The following is a 24,350-nucleotide window of genomic DNA, read 5'->3' as shown; positions in this document are numbered from 1 at the left end:
GCAAAGCCTCTTTGGACTGAATGCCTGGTAAGGGGCCTTACCTGGATCCCTAAAAAGATGCAGAGATGCCATGGTGGGACGTCCAAGATGCTATAGGCCAGGTGGCTGCTGCTGCTGCTGGGACTCTTGGGCTGCCCATCCCTCTTCCTGTCGAGGCCATCAGCATGGGGGCTGAGTAATCCCTCATCCATCTGCTGGGAACAAGAGAAAGAACAACACATCTGGGCACTTTAAGAGGAGTTAGGAGGACATCCTGTCTTAAATGGGAAATAGGTCAGCATTTCCAGAGACAAGAGGAAGTGGGACTGGGAAAAACATTAGCCAAGTAGAGTTTAAGGTCCAGACCCAAGACCAGCGACTTTCTGTGGTTTGCATCTGCAGCTGGGCCTCTGTGTAAAGAACAGGTCATGCAAGCGCCTTACCCAAATTCCCTGCAGAGAGGCAGCTTTATGGGAGTGTAAAGTGCTACCTTAAAGGCTTTGAGATGGGCAGGTTTCCCTCACAGCTCCCGGGGTCCTGAGTTTACACCTGCCAAAGCCCTCTGACAGCACCTTTACTACAATGGATAGTTCCCTTCTCCGTTGCTTCTCCTAGTTAGTCCCAGAATGCTTTGATTGTGCTTTACTTCGTCATCTCAGCTTCCAGTGCAGTCCCCGTGCTCAATGCACATTGAATGAATGAATGAATGAACCACCCTACTGGAAACATACACCATACATACAGAATAGTCTAGAGCAGTGGTGGTGAATCTTTTAGAGACAAGTGCCCAAACTGCAACCCAAAACCCACATATTGTAAAGTGCCAACACCACAATTAAACCTTAATACTGAGGTTTAAATTTAGGAAAAACAATTCATACATTAACATCTTTTGTCTTAAAAGAAAAACAGTGTGTATGCCAAGGTTTGCCAACACTAGTCTAGATTCGATAGCCAACTTGCATTCCAACCAGTTTAGTCAAAATTAACTTTGAATCATAGACTTTCCATCCAACTTTTTGGCTGTATAGCTTGCTAACTTTGGACAAATTATTAATGTTTCTAAATCTCAGAGTTTGTGGTTTTGTGGTTTTGTTGTTGTTGCTGTTGTCGTTGTTGTTGTTGGTTGAGACAGGGTCTTGCTACGTAGTCCAGACTGGCCTTGAACACACTGTGTAGCCCAGGCTTGCCTTGAACTCACTATGATCCTCCTCCCCGTGAGGCAGCCACCACCACACCTGGGTTTCAGTTTTCTTATCTACAGACCATGCTTCCGTGAAAATAAGATCTATCTGGAAAACAAATAGGCTTGAAAACTAGAGATGAGAAGGCCAGCCCCATCAGCCCATCCTTGGCTCACCTGCCTTACAGAGCTGCCTCTGAGCAAAGGAATAGTGATGGCAGGTAAGGCAGGGACGGGCTGACAGGGCTGGCATTTTTAGTTTTCACGGCTGATTTTTTCTAGAAAGGTCTTATTTTTAGGAAAAGAGGGTAAAAGAAGTAGTACTACCCCCAATGGATGATTGAAATAAATGAATTATAGCATGAAGGACTTAGTCCAGGGATTGGCAGAGTGTAATTGCCCAATAAATACCAGCTATTATCAGTACTATTACCTCCATAAGTGCCAGGGCTTTGAACATGTGACCAAGGACAACACCTGTATATCTGGTCATAGGTGAGAGGGACCTGAAAACAATGAAAACATTGTCTTTGGTGTAGCCAGAAGGTGGCAAGGACACCAACATGAAAACGAGACCATTCTAGGTGACATCCCCAAGGGTGTCCCGGGCCAGGCAGGACCGGGAAGTCATCCAGTCAACACCCATCTCCAGCCTAAATGCCCTGTGCTACAGCCCGGCCTCAAAGAACAGCTTCTGCACAGGGCCATGCTGAGACACTCCAGGGAAGATGCTGGACTCTGACTCTGTGAGTACTTTCCTCCATAGAAACAATATCTGAAATTCTATGTGGGGACCATGATGGTATAAAGTTCAGTAAGTTCAAACGTCTTCTCTGATGAGCTGGGGATATAGCCTAGTGGCCATGTTTACTAGTGTGCACAAGGCCCTGGGTTCCATCTCCAACACTGCACACACACAAAAATTTTTCCCTTTGACCTTAAAGTAGATTTTTCCCATCTAATTTTAAAATAAATGAGAATATTTTGATGAATCTCTAAGAGTCCTAGAGGCCAGATACTGCCTGCTCTATCTACTGGATCAGAGGAGAGGGAGAAGAGATGGGGTGGGGGTCACCACTTGCTGAGATGTGGAGATAGGCAAGAAAGACACCAGCTCAAGAACTGTGTGGTAAGTTGGGCATGGTGGCACCCTGGGAGGCTGAGTCAGGAAGATTGCAAGTTGAAGCCCAACCTGGACAACTTGGTGACTGAGCGAAACCCTGTCTCAAAAATTAAAACAAAGAAAGGACTGGGATGTAGCTCAGTGAGAAGGTCTTGAGTCCAATCACCAGTATAATAATAATTAATAATAATAAACAGTAACTAACTGGGTGTTTGTAACCACCACCCCCAGGACAGGACTGTTCCTGCAGAACAATACTCAGTAGTCCTCCTTCACCCAACCCAAGGTTTCACTTTTCCAGGTTACACAGTTCCAGGCATCATCCAAGAATCTTGGATTATGGCCCCGAAGATTGGGGGAGTGGAGGCTGGGCGGAGCTATTTCCTTCAACAGGGTTCCTCAGCCTCAGCACTCCTGACACTTAGACTGGACAACTCTTTGCTGTGCTCTGTGTGTGTGGCGGGGCTGGGCAGGGGCTGTGTTCTGCATATGCTATGTGTAGTAGCATTCCTGTCCTCTATTCAGTGGATGCCAGAGTCCCCCTTTTTCCTTTCTGCTTGTGAATATCCAAAGTGTCTCAGACACTGTAAATGGTCTCAGAGAGGGTGGGTCAAATCACCCCTACTGAAGAAAGCATAGCAGTAACAGGATGAACCTGTGCCCCAGAGGGAGCCTTAGCTGTGGGGGGTGGGGCTAGGGAGGAGAGGCAGTTGCCACACCATAACCCCCGTGGAGGTAAAGGAAGCCAGCCCTTCCTCCCCTTGGGCATCAAGCACTGACTCCTAATTCCTTCCTGCCACATGCCTGAGGTTTCCACTGCTGGCATGGAGAAAGGCCAGGACAGCGAATTCCAGAGAGCCAGGGCCGACGGCCAGGTTGCTGGAACAAGTCTACTGATTTAGCCTCAGCTCAGTTTCACAATCATTTTGTTTTCAATTATAAGACAATATCTGTTTGTTTGTTGTTGTTGTTGTTGTTGTTTTTGGTACCGGGGATTGAACTTAGGCTCTTGCGCTTGTGAGGCAGGCGGCGGAACCACTGAGCTAAATCCCGAGCCCCAATATCTGTTTGTTAATCTTCTAATGTTGGGTCCTAAAACAGATGTAGCAGCTGGGCACGGTGGTACATGCCTGTAATCTCGGCAGTCTGGGAGGCTGAGGCAGGAGGATTGCAAGTTGGAGCATAGCATTGGGTAATTTAGAAACTTAACAAGACCCTGTCTCAAATGAAATTTTTTTAAAGTAATTACTAGAAAGGGCTTGAGATGTAGCTCAGTGTGTGAGCCCTAGTTTTAATCCGCAGAATCTAAAAACAAAACAACACAAAACCAACCCTACACAGACGTAAGAGTTTTACTTCACTCTTCTACTTAGCAATCACCTCTCCAGTAAGCGTTCCATGACCTCACCCCCTGAGCCTTAGACTAGAAGAGGCCTGCCCTCTTCAGGGATGTCCTCAGCAGGTTCACTGAAGCGAGGGGCAGACACACAGTCTTTGGGTATGTCCTTGTCCAAAAGGCCCTGAAGTCCTGTACTTTCTCCACCTCCACCTAGTGCTTACTGAATTGTTGAAAAGAATAAAAAAATGCTGAATGAATATCGGGACATCTAATTATTTTTTAAATAAATACCTCACTAATTGATTGGAACTCTTGGGAAACAAGTCTACCCTGTTGAGATTTCTGAGGAGGAGGTGCTGATGCCCCTTGATGCTGGGATTACACAGGAAAAAAGTTAGTTTTCCCTGAAGGGGTCAGGACTGAGTCAAAGACAGACTTGGAGCTTCTGGGGTGAGTGCTGGGCTTTTGACCACTTCCAGTGAGGTTTTCATGGATGTATGAAGGAATCCGTGAAGCACCTCAGAGATAAAGACATAGAAAGCAGAGAGGGGAAAGGAGACCAAGAATGACAGATTGATTGATTGATTGATTGACTGTTCGATTGATTCTGAGCAGGCAAATCTGAGAAGTTCACACAGAGAGAAGGGCAGAAGTGGTTGTCACCTGCAGCTCAATGACCCTAGGCATTTGATGTCACTTCTCCCAGCCTCAGTCTCTCCCTGTAGATCTGTCTAGGATGGTCATAGGGACCTCACAGCTGGAGCATGGGTGGTGCTCTTGCACAAACACACACACACACACACACAGACACACACACGTGTGTGCGTGTGTGTGTGTGAATGATCATAGGGCTGTGGCCACGACAGCTCTGTGCATCCTTCCAGTAAGCCCATCCCTCACCCCTCACCCAGGACCTCTGGGCACCATGACTGGGAAAATGGCTGGTTTTAACCTGTCAGCTTCTTAGCAGAGTGGGGACCAGTGTCCAAGACTATTGATGGCTGAGGAACTTCGGAATATCCCAAGTTCTGTATCAGCATGACCATCTCATCATCAACATTTGCTTCAGAAGAGTTGCCTGAGAAATTGATCCTCCCTGATGCCCCACATGAAAAAAAATTTTTTTAGAGCTTAGAGCTTGAAAAATTTGTCCTCCCTGAACATGGCTGGCTCTTCCCTTGTGATACAAGTGTGTGAGTTCCCTGAAGCCATTGGGTAGAAAGCACAGAGCCCAAGGCGATACTTTTAGCTCAGAGTACAAGCCCTTCTCCAAACACACTTTTTTTCTTCTCACAGTGTGCTTTGCTGTCTATTTCTACTTTGCTTACCTAATTGCTTATAAATACATCTTCTGTTGTAAACTATATCAAGTCATCTATGCCAAGACACGAAGCACAGAAATAAAGCAAGCTGGGACAAAGCACATACAGAGTCCTGTGTGTCAGCCAAGAATCTTTACTACACTGAAGACATCCAGAGAAACAGAGATGCAGAAGCCGAGGGCTTCTAGGTAAGGGTGGAAAAGCCCCATCCCGGGACACATCAGAATAGGGGAGAATCCCAGAAAAACCCCTGGCTGGGAGTCACTGTGCATGTGACTTATTCAGTGGCAGAAGGCTTTCGAGTCCCTTCTGGAGGGGATTTCCTGACCCACACCCTGATTGTGTGTGATGGGATGAGAAGATGGGCCACAACTTCCTCTTCTGGTTGGAGGTCAGTCTCTCAGCTCTCCACAATCTGTAATTTCACCAGAAGACCTAGCTCTGTATGGGCATTGTCATGAAACTTGGCATGCCTACAACTTCACAAAGAACTTCTACTGCACCTCTCGTTTAAGTCTACCAGGGCCCCACCTGGCACAGAGGAAGAGACTCGGGCTCAGCTAAATTGCAGGGCTTGTACATATGAGCACCCTCCTCTTCCCATGTCAAGGTCAGTGGCCTGCAGCTGTGCTCTGTGTAAACAGGGATGGCCCTGCAGCGCCTAGGCACAGGAGGAGGCCTTGGTGTGGCATGGCAGTGATCTCTGAGGTGCAAGTGGATCTCTTGCCCTCCTGACACCATCTCCACCCCACATAGTGGGCATCCCTTCCAGTGCCTGACCCCACCTGACCATTCGCCCATGGCTCGCAGGTACAGTTCCCCAGCTTTCCCCCAATTCGGCCTCGGTGCCCCTGCTCATGCTGTGCTCTATGCACTCTAACCCCTTCCTGAAAAAGGAATGTGTAGGTGCCCAGACCCCTCCCTCCAGCTTGCCACAGGGATGCCCCAAATCTGGAAAACACCACAGTCTTTGGGAAATAGAGTCTACGACTTCTTCCCCCAGGCTCTTTAGCCTCAGATGCAAGCGGCAGGCAGAATTCTGAGGTGAGGGTAAGAGAGGCGATTTTCTCTCAGTGCTCCTCATCTTCCTCAGAGGAGAATGTCAGGCACTCTGCGAGAGACTGAGCCACAGTGGGCAAGGTCTGGCAGCAGCTCTGGCTCCTTGAGAGCCAAGCTCCGTTTCATAGCGGCCCCACCCCCAAATCCCTAGCTTGGCCTCACCGGGCTGCATCCCCGCCCCGTAGGGAGCAACCTTTTTGCCCTGGCTGTGAGCAGTGGCAACCACAGAAGTTCTCCTTCAGTCCTTCCTGCTATTCTTAGGTGGCCAGGTAGGCTGGAGAGAGAGAGAGATGTCGTCCAGGGACTAACTGGACGGGCTGCCAGAGGGGTCTTGTGACGCCTTCTCCAGGGTGTTTCCTCATCTGTGAGACATGAATGAGTGCCTGCTGCATTCGCTTGTAAGGAAGAAATTAAAGCACGCAGTGTCTGAGGCCTCTCAACTGTCTGGTAGAAGTTACTTCTCTCTCTGCTTCCCTTGCTCTTTCTTTTCATTGGATTCAGAAAAGGGCTTCAGAAAAGAGAAAGCCTGGTGCTGAGGAACCTGGAAAATGACACCTTAGGTTCAGCAGAGCCCACCCTGAGTAAAGGTGAGGAATTGGCCGGCACTGCTGACCCTGCCCAGAGAGCCATCTCCACTCTCCTGGCTTTGTGGGTGTCACAGTGAGTGCAAACTCTGTACTAGTTGCAACAGTGACTGAGATGATGACAGCCCTGGAAGATCCAAGGCTGGAGAGAGGAGGGAGCTGCCCACTCCTGCCTGATTATCTGAACCTAATCTAAAGACTGAGCCACTAGTCAGGGCATTGGGGCAGGAGGACACCACCCTGGGCCTCCCCAGCCTCCTTCCTGTGCCCCGTTCCCCCCTCCAGCACTCACCAGGCAGCTGGGGAGTTCACAGTTGGGGATGGCAGAGTTCATGACAATGGGATCCTTGCCCTTCCAGCAGAAGCAGGACAGAGAAGTACCTCTCTGGAAGGAGGTAGGACTGCTTCAAGAGATGGAGTTTAATTTCTCAGTGCCTGACTCAGTTTAGAGGTGGCCAGGCAGGAGAGGCTGCCGTTCCTATCCACCTGCCAGGCCTGTGACGCCTGCCCCCCAGCCTTCTCCTCCAGGGGACCAAGGTGCATTGCGTTGCAGCGAATGTTTCACAATTTGATAAGTTGTGGTCACCATGGCACCCAGAAAACAAGTCAGAGTACAACCCGTCAGGGTGTGGCCTGAGAGCACTTTCAAAAAACCAGGCTCCGGGGGATCGAGGTGAGCATTGAGGTTGAGGCTACAGGATGGGCTTCTGTTTTCTAAGCTGATAACTGGTTGAGTGGGAATGGAAATCGCTGCAAAGACAGCCTGACCACATTGGCCTGAAGAGAGAGACGATGCATGTGGTTCAGGGCATTATTATTACTCCTTGCTCTGGGATTAGCTGTTGTGGCTGCCAGGTGGGGGGCAGGGGCCTCACAAAGCTCAGGTGAAAGCCTGAGGGGAGAAATGCTTCTAATTCTCTGTGGAGTCTCCCCTTAAGATTCAGAACTGGCTCTCCCACCTTTCAGGCAGAGGGGACCAGCCCTGCATAGTTTTGCTATTGTATTCTTCACAGGGTACTTGAAAAGCCCTCATCAAAAACTCTTGGTAAATCCCATCTCAAGAATCCAAATGAGCCATGCAGCAGCTACTGATGATGGTAGAATATTCTAGAATAAGCAGCACTACCGGCTTACAAGGTTCAGGAGACACCATGGCATGACCCACAGAGATGACAATGGACAATGGTCCAAGACAAAGCCTTGAAAACATAACAAAGAAATTGATGGGTCTGACACCTGACTGTCCTTCCCCAACCAGCTAAGTCCCTGAAGTGGCTGTTCCCAGACAATCCCTCAACCTCACACCTCCCTTTGCCTCACTCTTCACCTAAGCCATAGCTCCCCACCCCCATCCATAAAAGACCCAGCTCAATAAATGGCAGTCAGGGTGAAGGGAGGGAGGGGACGAAGGGAAAAAATGAGAACCAAGACCTGCCATGTAAAGGTACAAGATCCCAGTAATGAATGTAACTGTACTGTATACCTAGAATGTACCAATAAATTCAATTTAATTGATAAAAATAAATAAATGGCAGTCAGGGTGAAGGGAGGGAGGGGACGAAGGGAAAAAATGAGAACCAAGACCTGCCATGTAAAGGTACAAGATCCCAGTAATGAATGTAACTGTACTGTATACCTAGAATGTACCAATAAATTCAATTTAATTGATAAAAATAAATAAATGGCAGTCAGGCTGTCCTCTGGTATTCCTCCAGGAGAGCCTGCCTAGAACTCCCAAATTCAGGCTGGCTGCATTCTTTACTGGATTTTCATGCTTTACCTAACAAAACTGTTTGCAGAGGAAGGTGACAGATGTGGCTTAGGCTGTGACAGAGAAGTCAAGACCCAAAGACAGTCATAGCTTGCTTAACTATGCCTAGTGAACCACACCTCGGTGGCTATTACTTTTGTGCACCAATCTTACACAGTAAGATGACCTCCTCTGCAGCCCCTCCTATGAGTCATACCATAAATATACCCTCATTATTACAGCATCTAGACTAAAGGATATTGTGTCTCCCCTTTAAGGCCCAAATCTCTTCTCCATCCGTCACCTATCTGGGCATCATTCTCCACAAATATACCCAAGCCCTTCCTCAAGATCATGTCCACTAATTTCCCAGATTCCAGTTCCTACTACCAAACAACAGCATATCTATCTCAGCATAATAGGATATTTCCATTTCTGGGTTTCCACTTTTGCTCTCCTCAACAAACCCCTCTACAAACTTACAAAAGGACACCCTCCTGAGCCCTTAGATCACAAAGATTTCCCTCACTCATCCTTTAACACCCTAACAGAGGCCCTAAAAATAGACCCCACTTTGACCCTCCCAGGTCTCATGCAACCTTTCAGTCTTTATACAGTAGAATGCAAGGGGTATGAATTAAGTGTTCTGACATAAGGCCCCAGCCCATGGCTGATCATGTTTCTGTCCAAGCAGCTTGATTCCACTATGAAAAATTGGCCACCATGCCTATGAGTCACTGCTGCTGCAGCCCTGCTACTTTAGAGACACTCAAAATCACTAGACATGCTCCACTTACCTTTTATGCTTCCCACAACCTTCAGGGACTCATGTCTTTGTCCCACCTCTCACGCTTTCTCGTTGCTCCTGGCCTTACTCAACTCCATGTGCTTTTCATGGAGACTCTCACAGTTGCAATCACCCTGGTCCCCAACTTTAATCCAGCTGCTTATTTTATCGACCCACCACTCCTTTCCAAAAAGCCTCAATAACATGACTGTGTGTCTCTGATACACCTAGCAATCTCTCCCTTTTCTCACAATTCCACCTTTCCCCTTTCTAATCTTAACCATACCTGGCTTATTAATGGAAGTTCATACAAGCCCTCCCCCAACTCCCCTGCCAGGGTAGGATATGCTATTGTTTCCCAAGACTCTGTTGTAGAGGCCACAGCTCTTCCCCTGTTCACTACCACTCAACAGGCTGAACTAACTACTCCAACTTGTGCTCTTTCTAGCTCAGGAATTAAAAGTTAACGTCTATACAGACTCAAAGTGTTCACTTCATATATTACATAATCATGCTTCCATTTTGGCAGAAAGAAGATTCCTTACCTTCTGGAGGTCTTCAATCATTAATGCCCCTCTCATTAAAGCTCCTCTTCAGGCTGCTGTCCTACCAACATGGGCTGCTGTGCTTCACTGAAGAGGACACAGAAACTTTCAGATCCTATAACTGCCGGAAATGCCTTTACAGATAAAATTGCAAAGGAAGCTGTTTATCTCTCCCTCCAGGCCTCCTTTCTAGCTTTCACTTCAGCCTATTCTCCTAAGCACCAACAATATCAGGACCTTCCCACCAAAGATGGATGGCTCCTAAATCAGGGAAAATTCCTCCTCCGTGCCTCATAGGACCACACCATTCCTTCATTGCTTCATGGCAATTTTCATGCAGGCTACAAACCCCTAACCCATCTGCTTGAGCCTTTTTCCCTTATGGAAGACCCTCCTCAAAACTGTCACAGCTCAATGTTCTGTTTCCCAGGTAACCATGCCCCAGGACTCCCTGGGGCCCCCTCCTTTTCCTACACGTCAGGTGCAAAGTTTTTCTGTAACTCAGGACTGGCACATTAACTTCACTCACATGCCACAAGTGTGAAAGTTAAGATATCTCCTGGTATGAATTGACACCTTCACAGGGTGGATAGAGGTTTTCCCCACAGGCTCAGAAAAAGCTGTGGCAGTTGTTAGTTACCTCCTAACTGATATCATTCCCCCAGCTTAGCCTTCCTACCTCCATTCAAGCAGACAATAGCCCAGCTTTCATTAGCCAAATTAGCCAAGAGATGTCTGAAATCACTTGGTATTCAATGAAAATGTCACTCCTCACTTCCCAGTCTTCCAGGAAGGGCTAATGACCTCTTTAAGGCCCACCTTAATAAGCTCAAGATTCAACTCCATAAAGATTGGGTTTTCCTGCCTCCTGTCGCTCTCCTTCACATCACAGCCATATCCATTTGAGCTTTTATATGGTACAGACCTTTTGAGCTTTTATATGGCTGTACCTTTTCACTTGGGCCACATCTCAGCTGGGAACCTAACCCCATTGGAGACTACCTCTCACTCCTACTACAAGTCCAAAAAGATATAAGACATGCCACTAATCTTCTCTTGCCCTTTCCCAACACCCAGCCTCATGAAGACGACCTGGCTAATAAATGGATTTTAATAAAAAACTTAAATCTCCAGTCCCTACAGCCTAAATGGAAATGGTGGTGCATCCCCAGGATCTTCCTCAGTGGGTTCATCTGTCTCAAGTGAAGATGTGCCCAGTTGACAACCTGCCTGACCCCTCCTTGTGGAAATCAAAAGTAATCTCTTCAACTTCCATTGCGCTGACTTGAATTCTGGAGGATATAAAAAATGCCTTGCTTTTGTATGTCTTGTCATTTTATTTACTTTCTCCATGAAGTCTGCTTTGACCTTACTTGGTTTCACCCCTAAACTTCCACTCTAGAGACATCTTATGTGGATAGAAGATTTTTGCTTTCAGGGCACTCTGTGTGGCTTTTACTCAGAAAAAGTTGAGTATTTTTCCTTCCTTCTCACCCTCTTCCTGTTTGACAATTAATAGCAAGGACATTAAACATCATCCGTTTAAAGCTCTGAGTTAATTATCTTTTGCCTCAGATAAAGAATTATTTCTTACACTCATGCTTGTTATCATTGCCCTACGTAAACCTCTCCCTTCCTCCTCCCTATGCCCTTTGACTCAGTTAGCCTTCCTCTTTTTTCTTTTCCCAAGCCCCACTCCAGCCATGCCCCCCCCCATTATCTTTACAAAATCCCTCTGGCACCAAAAAGTCTAGTGATTGTCCATACACCGGAACAGATTGCTCTTTGGCACCCAAGACATAAATACTGCTTAAGATTATAGCCCCCCAAATCTATATAAGCATAGTTTTCCTTCCCTGCTAGCTGCTAGAATCTCTCTCTGATTTTAGTCCCTGATTTTAGTCTCTGTTCACTGGAATAAACTTTTCTTTTTCACAACAAAAGGGCCTGTTTAAATGAGTGGATTCCTGTGCACCATCTATAACAGTAAGTATGTATCTAAACGTATCTTAACATGTTAAAAATACAATAAAAATACTAGACAATAGGAAATTTTCAGCTCTATTACAATCTTACCGGACTGCAATCATAAGTGATCACTGGCCAGATCATTGTTATGCTGTATGTGACTGCACATTTGCCAGTTCTTTATTTTTATTACACTAATTTTATTTGGGTCTTCAGTCATTTGCAACTAAAATTCCAATCTTCAAATTTAAAGTATTCATATCCAATCCTAGGCCTCTTCTTTTCTAGAATTACATAGCACTTGGTAATTTTTCATGGTTTATTAACAATATTTGTTGAATTCCAAGAGCATCAAAAGTGAACTATTGCTAACAACCTCAAAATACTTTTCCACAGCAGAAGTGGTTGTCTAAAATGTGACAAAAACAATCGGAATATTAGGAAACAATTTAAAGGTTGTTTGCCCATAAAATATTTCATTCAAATGTGTAAGATATTTCTTCTTTAATGACTGAGTTCTGTTTCTGCTAGCAGGTTGTTTAATGAATTGGTCACTAAATAAGGAATTGTATATAGTACATATTTTACAATATTTAGAACAAATAAATGGTCAAAGGAAACTCCAACTTAATGACCTTGGTTTTATCTGCATAACTCTTACATGCAGTACTGTGATGCATAACAGAGCATAAAACTACAGTACAGTACTGTACAGCACAGTCAGCAAAAATCATAGTACTATTCTTTAGAAGCCACCATAAGGCCACATCACTGATCATATTCCTGCACCTGAAGTCCAAATGTGAGTCATAAATCTGAACAGTCATTAAACAGGTAGATTGTTAAATGAGGAACATCTGTACATAATTTCACACACTTGATATGAAAAAAGGAAAAACTATTAGTCACAGCAGCTCAGGTCTTCAAACACCCTTCCAAAGCTCTGGCTTGTTCCCCCAGAATGGGATTTATGGAATTCTAGATTTGGATTTGCAAAATTATTGCCTTCAGATTTTGACAGGTGCAGCTTGGGAAAGTTGCTTTCAGTGGCTCACAGAATGCTTGACTTATCAATTCATAATCCACCTAATTTCCAGCTTTTGCTTAATTGAATCTCAGTTTAGAGTACAGAGGTTGGAAAACTATAGCTAATGGAGCAGATCTGATCTATTGATTACTTTTGTTTGTAAAGTTCTGTCAAACATGCCCAGTCCTACTATTTATTCATTACACCTTTGTACCATAGACACAGTGTTGAGCAGTAGTAACAAGAGCCTAAAATAATTTGCTGTATGGTCCTTTTCAAAAAAAAAAAAAGTTTTCTGATCCTGTTCTTAGAATACCAATTCAAAAACTTAAGTTTTTTAATTAAACTTTTTTTAGAGTTTAGTTTCACAGCAAACTTGAGCAGAAAGTACAGAGGGTTCCCAGACACACACACATTACACACAGACACAGAGTCTAGGCCCCCATCAGTATGTCTCATCTATTTCAGTGGATGAGCCCACAGGGCCTCACTATTACCCACAAATTGAATTTTAAAAATTCAATCTATAGTCACTAACTTATTTTTTCTTTACTTGTTATTAAATAATGGACAGTGTAGGCATGACAAATAAACAGAAAGAACTAGGATAACTTGTACTTTTTTAAAATTGTATTTTCTCCTCTTCAACTGATACCAGCTTCCCTATGCTCTTCTGGGACCACACGTATTTCAGGCCTCTCTTTGAGCTCCATCTTGCAGAATGCAGACATTACTCCAGGGCGGCTTAACAGACACAGGTAGAGTAGGAGGCAATTTGTCATTTGCAATCCTTTGTCTTAGAGCTTGTGTAACTAACTGCTTCTGCTAATCCTTCAGTTGGTCTGTCTACATTCTGGGAAGTAGAAATCAAAATTATGAAAGTTGGAAGAAACCACAGAAAAAAGTAAGGACCAGAGAAGGAGGAACTGACCTTGTGCAGTCTTACCATTTCAGAGAATGACTCCAATGTCCACCCAATGACCCAGGCCACAGCCCGGCCGTCGTCCTTGGTTACTTGTCAGCCATATGCAGTTCTTACCATGTTCTGCCAACTTCACCTCCTAAATATTACTCATGTATGTATATTTCTAATAGCAACTATAGTAACCTCATCTAAGCCACCTTCTTCCTTCCTCTTTTAATTCCCATCAGCTTCTTTTTTTCCATCAGCTTCTCTTTTTGTCACATGACAGCCTATTTTCCTCTTCCAGTTGACTTGAAGCACCGTAGTCCAGATAAACTCTTAAAACATAAATCTGGTCATGTCCTTCTCTCTTAAAACTATTCTCTTTCCCTTGAAAGATAAAGTGAAACTAATCCTTAGCATGTCCCATGACGTCCTTTAGAGCTGTCCCCTCTAAACCACAGTGCCCACCATTTGCCCTACTACATCTTTGTCCAGAGCACAATAGGTACACGTCCAGACTGAATCCAGTTGAATTAAATTATGTGAGGTTATCCATCTCATCTCAGTCACTAAATTGTGTCCCTGATCTCTTGAGCCAGGTCTTTGTTAGAAAGAGGTGGGTCTTAACACCCTTCTTCCACTATCTAAGGTTTTGGTTACAAAACAACAGAGGTTTTCTGAAAGCACAGGCCAGGTTCTGGTCTCCGGAGCCTGAGCTCAGGACTGACAATGTAGGAGTAGTACTCACATGCTGGGAAGACCCTGAGGCAGGCACTGCTGCTGTGGCCATAGGGACAGGCACAGGACTGGCTTTTCTCTAAAACTTTGGGAATCCCCTTATCTATTTTAGATGATAGAGCACTCCTCAGAGAGATACATGGGTTAGCCAAGGTCTTACACCTCCTTACTTTGAAAAACTATATCTGGGATGTTCAGTTTATTGGTTTTACAGTCAAGACATGTTCCCCTGATCTGCTTCCGGTCATAGAGAACAAAGTTGAATCACTATTCGAAGCTGGCCAGCAGAGGGTAGGACAGATCTGTATTCCAAGAGTGTCAGTGGGAACGTAGCATGGCATCCTTGAGATTGGGGTGTTGCCTGATAGAATTGCTCCCTGGGGCTTTTGCCCAGAAATACATGTTCTGTAGCACTGGAGGCCACTCTATTCTGGTGTTAGCTCACCTCATTCTAGCCAGTTGCTCTGAGCTGCTCTAAAAACCCCCTGGGCCCAGGCCTCTGCCCTCTCCTTTTGGCTCCTATAGTCTTAAGGGAGATTTGTGGTTACTCTACAGTTCCAGGGTTCCCTGTGGGGGCTGAGAGGGATGTCAGCTAACAGTACTGACTTGTCCCTGCAAGGGGCAGTGCTATGGCCCTGGAGTCCTGGAAGGTGAGCCCACCTACACCGACACATTGTGAGGCCACTCCACGCACAGGAGCCATGATAGAGCCATTGTCTCTGAACTTTTCCATGATGTCTCTGTCCCACTAACTCCTGAGCCCTCCAAGGATGGCTTCCTCTCTCACTAATGTCCCGCCTGGCTCCATCTTTTTTGCCACGTACTTCCTTCAGGGGAAGGTGCCAAGGACCAGCTCTGCAGCTGCTTGTTCTGTGTGTGCCCCTGATCTGTGAAGCCAGAAGCTCCAGAAGCTGGGCCCACTGAGTACTCATATGGCAGTGCCCATCCTTTGGCTGGAGGGGTCGGGAAGTGGTCAGGGGAATTAAGTTCTGGGCAATTCTCCTCCCAGTCCTCCTTGAGAGAGTGCCTTCACACTGCCCAGCTCAGATGTCTGCAGAGGATGAGTGGGTATGGTTAGAAAACTCTAGGTCCTGGGTGCAGGAAACAACTGCAAGTTGTCTTTCCAACAGAAAGTTTCCCTCCACCCTAACTTTACCACTGAAGTAAAGTGGGGTCACGGTCTGTTAAGTAGCATGCAAAGACTGCAACCCATAGCTGGGCCCCCAGCCAGCATTCTCTAGTCTAGACTGGTCCAGGTAATTCCTTCCTGGTTCCCCAGTTGGTACAGCTAGAGCCCTGGGCAGCAGTGACACCCAGTGGAGAAACAGAAACCAGCTCCCTTGCACCTAGAGGCCGGAGTAGGCCTGCCCCTTTAGTTACACCAGGATTCTCAACAAGTACCACCTTCCGGTTGGAGACTGGATCCTGTCCATGGTGCTGACACTCTGGAGCACGTAGTGGGCCATGGCAAAAGGGCTTGTCTTCAGACATCTGCTGCCTTGGGCTTCAAGGCCACAGCTCACACAGCTGCCAACCATGTCCCTGAGCCAAGGCCAAGTCCTGGCCTTTATCAAAGGATCTCTTCGTCTTGTGCCTTCCAAGGAAAGAGAAGATGCTGTTCTCAATCTACATCACCATCTCAACGTGAAACCGAAATGAAAAAGGGACCATTAGCTTTGGGTTTTGTTCAAACACACCTACTAAATGAATATCCCTCTTCCCTTCACCCTCCTTTCTTTCAGCCATCTACCCATCTATCCAGGTGACACGTTCTAGAGCACTTGCTACCACTTGGTGAAAAGATATTTAGGAGGAAAATGCAACAGAACTTGGTGATGAATTGGACACGAGGTTGGAGTAAGGGAGAACAAAACATGAGAGATGAAATGGGGTTTCTGGATGTTCGATGTGATAGAAGGTGGGAATTTTTATTGAGTTAGGGAAAACTTGAAAAGGACCAGGTTTGGAGTAGAAGAACATCGGCGCAGCCATTGAAACATCCAAGTGGAGACATCAAGGAGGCAGACACATATGCGCGTACACATAGAGGACCTCCCAAGAGAGATGGAAATGCCAGTTTTAAGATTCAGCTCTGCTTAAACAGTAAGTGACATTATAGGCATGGACAACAAAGCCCAGGGAAAAATGAGAGTGAGGAGTGGATATGAAGCTGCTTACATAACAATAACTTCTCAGGAATAGCCTGAAGGAGCATCGTTCAGTCTGGGAACAGCACCCGGAAGAAACTGTAGGTCACGTCTCTTACCATCCAGGCCAGGGTTCCAGCCACAGTGGCCCCACCTGAATTGAGAACCATTGGATGAGATCCTGGAAAGATAATGGAGATCAGAGAGAGGGCTGCAGGAAGTGACTCTCTGAGGCCAGTCTCCTCCCCTCCTTCCATCCCTGTATCTGTGGTGGGGTGGCCTTGACTGGGCTTCCTCCACACAGGGCCCTTAGAGCTTCATGAGCCAGAACAGCCAGGACAAACCTGACAAGCAGAATTCAAAGGGGCCCTGAGATGGCTCTGGAAGAGTCCACACAGGAGGGGTGCTGGGCAACGTGTGCATCCCGTGCCCCAGCACCCAAGCTGGCAACGGAAGAGAAGGGCCCTCCATGGGCTGGAACCCACCACTGTGGGGCAGGACAGTGGAGGCTTGCAGGGCCTAGAAGTCCTGTTGTGCTGACAAGAATCCCAGGAGGCCACATCTGGCTCTCCCTGGGCCTCCCAGATCCTTCCCAGGGAGGGTGCCCCATGCCGGAGGAAAAGCCCACCTCTCTAGTCTGGCACTGGGGAATACAGGGGCTCCTGGGCAAGGACAGCTAAGGGTCATGGAACCACTTCAGCAACCCATTCTGTATCCTACATCTCTTCACACTCTCAGGTTCACAGCTGGGGTCCCGGATGTAACAGGTGCCCCCGATTTTGCGACCCGCCCCCACAACAGGCATGAGCAGGACCACTGGGGGGCAGCGTAGGCTATGCAGAGGCAGAGTGACCAAGGCTTCAGGCCTTTCTTTAGATAAGAATGATAAATTCAAGACAAGTTTCCTCCACCTGCATTTTTGCCAGTGCCCACCATTTCTTCATAGAGGGCCCCACCCCACCCCCAGGCCAGGCACTCACAGTATCAGGGCCCTAACCCACAGCCAGCCGTCATAAAGATGGGTGCATTCCATGTAGCAACCTTCAGGCCTCAGGTGAGGCCGGCAGGTATAGCAGCAAAACGTCCATATTCTGGGCTCCTGCCATATTGCTGTGAGTTCAGACTTGGCATCCTAGGGCCTACTAGTCTCAGCAGGAGGCAGCAAGCACACAGTAGGGAGGGAGAGGAGCTGCTGCCCACTCAGTCACTTTGATGTCTCCTCCCCTCTACACCAGGCCCAACCCCACGGCTTCCTAAGCACAGGACACACAAATGGGATCCCACTGCAAACTCCACCTCTGACCAGCCTGCATTGTATCATAGGAAAGGTCACAATCCCTGGTCTCTTCAGGGATCCACACTTACAAAGAGAATCTCAAAGGGGCTGGGTTCGTGGCAAGGACTGATGAGGACACTGGGCAACTCTCCTTCTCTGTACATCTGGAATTAGGACAAGCTGCCTGCTACTGGGACCATGCTACTCTGAAGACCACCCACCCATAATACTTGCAGGGTCCAAAGCAAAAGCACGAATGGAGGTCTATATACCATGTGTCTACTTATTAAAAAGTTATAAATCAACGTGGCAAAGAAGGAAATAAATATATTCTAAACATTTTCTATCATCCAGCCTTGACAAATACGCCTTCATAACAACCCACTAGTCAATTTTCACCTAGAATTCAGACCCTTTGAATTTTGTGCTCCAATGGAGTGGTAAAGGGAGTGACCTTAGCTCACTTCCCACACCCCGATTTCCTCATGCTAGGTTCTGTTCCACACTGTGAGAGGCCTGGGGTGCATGCAGGAGGATGTCCCAGCTCAATCACCCAAGATCTGTCCACATTCCACTCCTAGCAGCATCTGTGCTTGGCTGCTTCTTGGTTGGGCCCAGGGTTCCTGTATTGGCCAGGTCTTTGTCAATGGGACCAAATACTTGACATATACAACCAAAGGAGGAAGAATTTACTTTTGCTCCCAGTTTCAGAAGTTCCAATCCATGGTCAGCTGGCTCTAAGGCAGAAACATCATGGTGAAAGGGCTTGGCCAAGGATAGCTGTTCACCTTATGGTGACCAGAAGCAGAGCAAGAGAACAGCACCAGAGAAGAAGGGGCCATAAACCAGATATACTAGTACCCAAGATCATGCCTTCAAGAGCCACCCACACAAACCCACCAGTGTGCATTGCTAATCTCCTAGGTGGCTTTCAAACCAGTCAAACTGATTACTGAGCTTACCTGTCACAGGTCCTATTATGGTTTGTATCTAGGTGTCCCTCCACAGCCTCGTGCACTCATAGGGCGGGGTTTGGGGAGATGAGTGGATCGTGGGTTTGAGATACGGGACCATGGGTGACACTTCATTAGTCCACTGGTTCATAGCTGGATGTGATGTTGGGAGATAAAGCATGGTGGGAAACTGCGGGTCACTGTGGGCGTATAGATACACCTTGATAGTTCACTGCTTCCTTCCTACCCTGCCACGGACAGTTTCTCCTCTGTGGTGCCTCTCTGTCATGCCTCCTTGACTTGGAGGCAGCTGACTCTGAACTGAAACCTGACTATGGACTTTAAACTTTGAGCCAAAATAAACCTCTCCCCCTTTAACTTGTGGGTGTTGGGTATTTTGTCTCAGCAATGAGAAAGTGATGAGACAGGTCTGTACCTAGGAAAGAGGGCTGGCTGGCTCTGTACATGGCCATCTGGGCAAGAATAGAAGGATCTTGGATGGAGAGTGTGGTCTACAAGCTTGGCATGTGCCCCTGCCTCCAGATTCTTTGCCATGGGGAAAGAGCACTCTCCGAGCCGTGACAGACTGGGCCCCTCTTGCAAGGTCCAAAATGATTCAGACAGGGAAGCACAGCCACTCATTCTCCCTTCTATGAAGAAATGGACCTGTATGCCTTGGAAATGGTGCCTACATATCGCCTGCCCAAGTTCTCCCATCACCTTTGTTTTCCAATGCTTCACTAGACTCCCAACAGGAAGCAGGTGACAAAATTAAATGAGATCGTTTACAAAGATGGAGACAGGATGTGGGGGAACTATGATGAATACCTAGTCACCCAGGCCTAGCAACTATGGAGGAATGGTTACCATCCTCGGGCCCAAGGACAAGAGGAGGGAAGGGCATTGGCACCCGGGAGGAGGGAGCTGTGCTGAGGAGGATGACAAGAGGATGGTGAGACTCTTGGTTGACAGACACCAAGACATCTCACAGATAGGGATCCAAGACAGTAAAGGTCACTCTCCTTGTTCCCTCTAATTTCCTACTGGTATTTGGCCAAATGCAAGCAAAACCAGGGATCTGTTGGTGTTGCCTAGGTAGTTCAGCCTCTGGGGCAGAGCCTAGAATGAAGGGTAGAAGGTGGGTCTGCAGGGGTAACCAGAAAATATCCAGTATAGTTACAAAATAATGACTCAAGTAAAATTATCCATAACCCAAGATGGAAAGTGGGCATTTACAGAGTTTGGTATCATGATCAGTTACAACTGAAGTCTAGATAACAATGTGTACGTCTAAAGCATGGCACAGAGTGATGGGGCATAACTTGCAGGAAGTTCCCTGCACCAGTGTTTCTAGAAGAGTCCAGATTCTTCCCAGTGGTGCCCAGCTCAGTGGAAGAAACTGAGCCCAGGCCCACCCCTGGCTGGCGGCTTTGTCTACATCTACCCTTCCCCAGTACTGACAGATACAGGGGAGAGAGGGAGCACAGGCAGGGGTAGATTCATGAAGGATGTAAAGGGACAAAGGACATCTGAATGGAGTAGCCAGCCAGCAGCTGGACATGGAGGACTACAGCAAAGGAAAGAGAAAACCAAAGCCAAAGCTAACCAAAGCCCAGGAGCTGACTTGGGTACCAGGGGCTCATAGAAAGCACCTATAGCATGGGCTAGGAAGGAGCAGGCTATTATTTTCTCCCTTCTTTTCCTTCCTATTTTTTCCTTCTCATGTCCACTTGCTTCATTGTCTGACTGCTGGGCTGCATACCTCCGCTTTCCTTCACCACCAGCACACCAAAAAGGTGCCACACTTTCCAAAGTTTACCCACAATCTAGTGATAGGCAGTGCCCTCCTAATGAGGACCAGACTCAAAACAACGGGAAATATAAATGGACTAGATTAAAAGAACAATGAAAAGAATGACAGGAACTGGCTGTGATACTGGGTACTTAAATGGAAATCCTACACAGCTTTCCACTGAAATGTCATCTGATCAGAGAGCATATGCACCAGGGAGACGTGGATGTTTCTGGAGCTGTGACATGAAGAAGCCTTCTCCAGGGAGCTGTTCTCAGTCTGTGACTTAGCTCAGCCCCACAAACAAACACCCGCTCAGCTCATCCTGAACAGTGTGGATCTGAACGGGAAATGTGCCAGCTGTCTCATCGTTCCTGGCAGATTTCTTAATTAACTTGCTGATTCTGTCACTGCTTTGGAGTGGAGCCCTGCCTCCGCTATTTTTAGGGGCTCGTACTAGGAACCCACCTGCCATTCAGCTAGCCTGTCTTCCTGTGTGACATGAATGTGGGCTGCACTGATCACACAGAAAGGAGGGCTATCCACATGAGGCATCCAGGACTCCTGGCTGCCAGGCTTCTTCGGAGCTCTTGGCCATTTCCGCCAGCCCAGTTTTGAGATCAGCTCCTGGCCTTAACTAATGCATCAGCCAACACTATGGCTCTGAGAAGCCAACCTAGGAGAATGGCTTAGTAGAGCAGGCTAAGTCATGAGGTCTTGGAGCCCCATGGGGAAGAGGACTAAGCAGGATCCTGTGACAGTGAACTGCAGACTCAGTCCTGGTGAGTTTCCCCTATCCTCAGTTTTCAAAACCACTTACTCCAAAAGCCCTTATTTTATAAGTGCAGAAACTGTGGTCTGGAAACACGAAATGACATTTAACTCATTCAGTAGTCAATGTAGGTGATTAGTTACAGGTGAGAGGCCTAATGGAAGCAAGATCATCTGGTTTTTTTAATTTTAATTTTCTATTAGTACGCGTTTGCAGTATGTAACGATTACATTCCTCACAGAGAGCTACCACATAGCACGACACATCTCACTTCTGTTTTTCTCTTTCCTTCCATTGTTTTGGTCCCCTTTCCATTTGCCAAAGATCCATCTCCCTATTTTCTATTGTCTATCCTTTATTCTGCTCTTCATTTATATTTTAGGTTTCTCACACAAGAGAAACCATCTAATACTTAAGCTTATGTGTCTGATTGATTTCACTTAACATTATGGTCTCGGGGTAATCCAGTACCACAAACAAAAGAAAAAGTTCCGATGCCTGCCAAATACATAAAAAGGTTCTGGGTGATTTTATAAACTTAAAAATATATATGTACTAATATAATAACATTGCACCAATGGTAATTTTCTGGTTTTGATCATTGGGTAAATAAAATGTTAACATTTGGAGAAGTTAGATGGAGAGTATGTGGGAATTCTCTAAACTAAGTTTGAAATTTTCTAAAACAGTATTAGTTCAACATAAAAGAGTTATAGTAACAACTATATAGTAGTTATGTTTTAACATTAGAATATGGGAACATACTCTAATAAAAGTGAATTAGCACTTTAGCTGTTTTCCCCATCTATTCACCATATAGCACAGTTCTGATACTAAATAAATATTTGTTCACATTGCCACGAAAAGGTCCTAGGTAGTCACTTTGCCACCAACTTATTAAGATTTCTCTCCTCACTAAAAGAAACCCACTAAAAGGAAAGAATGACATCCTCTTTGTAAAGATTCGGTCAAAGGTGATGAGGTAAATTCACTAAGCATTACTATAATCTTTCTTTGCTCTTTGCAAAGCTATTTTTGAATAGTTCCCGAAGCAGATGTAAGGTTGTTGTCATGGTTAAATCTTGTGCACATGTGTGAGTGTGTGTAAGTTAACCTACTTAGAGAAAAATATATACATCAGATTTATTCACACATATGTATGGCCAAATAAAAAATTAAAATGTGTTTAAATAAAAACAATTACAGTGTAGCCAGGCGTGGTGGCGCACGCCTGTAATCCCAGCACTCGGGAGGCTGAGGCAGGAGGATCGCTGTGAGTTTGAGGCCAGCCTGGGCTACATAGTGAGTTCCAAGTCGGACTCAACTACATAGTGAGACCCTGTCTCAAAAAACAAAACAAAACCATAATTACAGTGTAAGGCGTATGGCCATTAAAAATATTCTCAGCATCAAACAGTTATCCCATCACTCTTGCCACTTTCCAAAGAAGTTCTGGAAGTCTTCTTTCATAAGTGTCTGCATGAAATGTGATTTTAAAAATACAGTGCTGCTGCCCAGTGTCATCCATTGGAAAATCAGGCTCATCAAAACATGATGGTGCGTCCTCTTCCCCTGTATTCACTGGGTCTGGTATTGTGTGACTTCTGGCTCTTTCTCAAAGTCAAAATGACCATGAGAAGTAAACGTTGTGCATCAATTCCGGACATCAAGGTGGCCACAACAGTGCAACTAAGGACACTCACGAAAGTGTCCAGAATTGCTTCAGAAAGCGGTGAAAACATGGGATAAGTGTGTTTAAAGTGAGGGGAGAACAAGCTTAAATATCTCATGGTTTCTCTTATATGAGAAACCCTATATATAAATAAACTGCAAATTTTTAATAAAACAGACAATAAGAAAAAAAGAGAAAGGAAAAAGTTATTGTAATCCAGCATAGACAATGCATCTGGAAGTGTACCTTGATTTACTATAATTGTTTTGTATTTTTATATGTATTTTGGCCTGTTCATCTAGCTGTTAATCTGTATTTATGCTAATTAACTGGATAAAGGCATGAAATAAATGAATCTGATGCCAACAAAACCTGTATTATAAAGGGGGATGGAGAGGAAGGGGAACAAAAGAATTGAGATGTGTTACATACATGTACTAATTCCCCATGATGAATGCAATCGTCACGTACTGCACACATGGACAAAAAAATTTTTCAAGTGAGTGTGGGATATTCTGAAGTGGATTAATGGCAATGTGTCTTTTATTGTGATAAAATTTTTTGTAATTTAACATTCACTGTATTTTTTGGCTGCATCTCAGATAATAGATGATTTTAAAGTAAGCACTCTTGCTATCTATGGCTGAGAAGTAAACACATGCAGTGCTTCAGAAGCTCCACCGCATGGTTCCCTCCCCAGTGACGATCTTTGTTCCCCAGAGTCAACATGCTCTCTTCTTGATTCTGACTCTCTTCTTTTTAATGCTGTGCATACAGTTTCTTTTACCTGTTTTAAAGATTATTTAGAGGTATGAAACCCAACACTTATTTCTTTCATATCTTACTTCTCTCTCAACACTGTTTGTAAGACTAGTCCCTATTGTTGCAGCTAAAGTTCATTACTGTGCTTTATCTCTTCAACTTTTTAAAAATCCAATTTCATTTTATTTGTAATCAGGAAGTAATAATTGTACATATATGTGTGCGATATGATGTTATGATATATGTATACACTGCAGAATGATTAAATCAAGCTAATTAACAGCATGCAACACTCCACATGTTTACCATTTATTTTGGGAGAGAATGTTTAAAATCTTTTTCAGCAATTTTAAAATACACCTTATTGTTAGCAATAGTCACTGTACTGTGCAATAGAGCACAAGAACCCCATCTAACTGGTTTTTTCCCCTTTGATGGATTTCTGCTCTGCCCTCATCCACCCCACTCTGCCACATATGAATCAACCATGACCTATTCTCACCTTGTATGAGCTTAACCTTTTGTTTTGCTCTTGGTGCTGGGGATACTGAGCCTAAGGCCTTGTGCATGTGAAGCATGCACTCTCCCACCTGCTACCCACCCAGTCCAACTCTTCTAGATTTGACGTATGTAAATAAAATCATCCATTCACATTTTAACCCACT

At 45.6% G+C, this 24,350-nt stretch overlaps 1 protein-coding gene across 5 annotated transcripts in view; it reads right to left on the bottom strand.

The window, feature by feature from the left end:
* LOC104856663 (solute carrier family 23 member 1) overlaps positions 1-15,808 on the bottom strand; it is a 55,111-nt gene extending 39,303 nt beyond the window's left edge. The window contains exons 1-3 of one of the 5 annotated variants that reach the window (XM_010616182.3): positions 15,716-15,808; positions 9,672-9,758; positions 42-194 (exon numbers count right to left, since the gene is read on the bottom strand). In XM_010616182.3, the coding sequence (XP_010614484.1) occupies positions 42-194; positions 9,672-9,707 (189 nt within the window). In that variant the 5' untranslated portion in view covers positions 9,708-9,758; positions 15,716-15,808. Of the gene's footprint in view, positions 1-41; positions 195-6,881; positions 7,111-9,671; positions 10,163-15,715 lie in introns of those variants that run through there. The other 4 variants (XM_010616181.3, XM_010616183.3, XM_010616179.3 and 1 more) reach the window with 4 other exon arrangements.
* Between the last annotated feature and the right edge of the window lie 8,542 nt (positions 15,809-24,350).

Source organism: Fukomys damarensis, unplaced genomic scaffold, assembly GCF_012274545.1.
Source record: "Fukomys damarensis isolate Sample0158 unplaced genomic scaffold, DMR_v1.0_HiC HiC_scaffold_16, whole genome shotgun sequence".
Classification (NCBI taxonomy): Eukaryota; Metazoa; Chordata; class Mammalia; order Rodentia; family Bathyergidae; genus Fukomys; species Fukomys damarensis.
The sequence above is the reverse complement of the archived record's forward strand: the minus strand, read 5'-3'. Positions and strand labels throughout refer to the sequence as shown.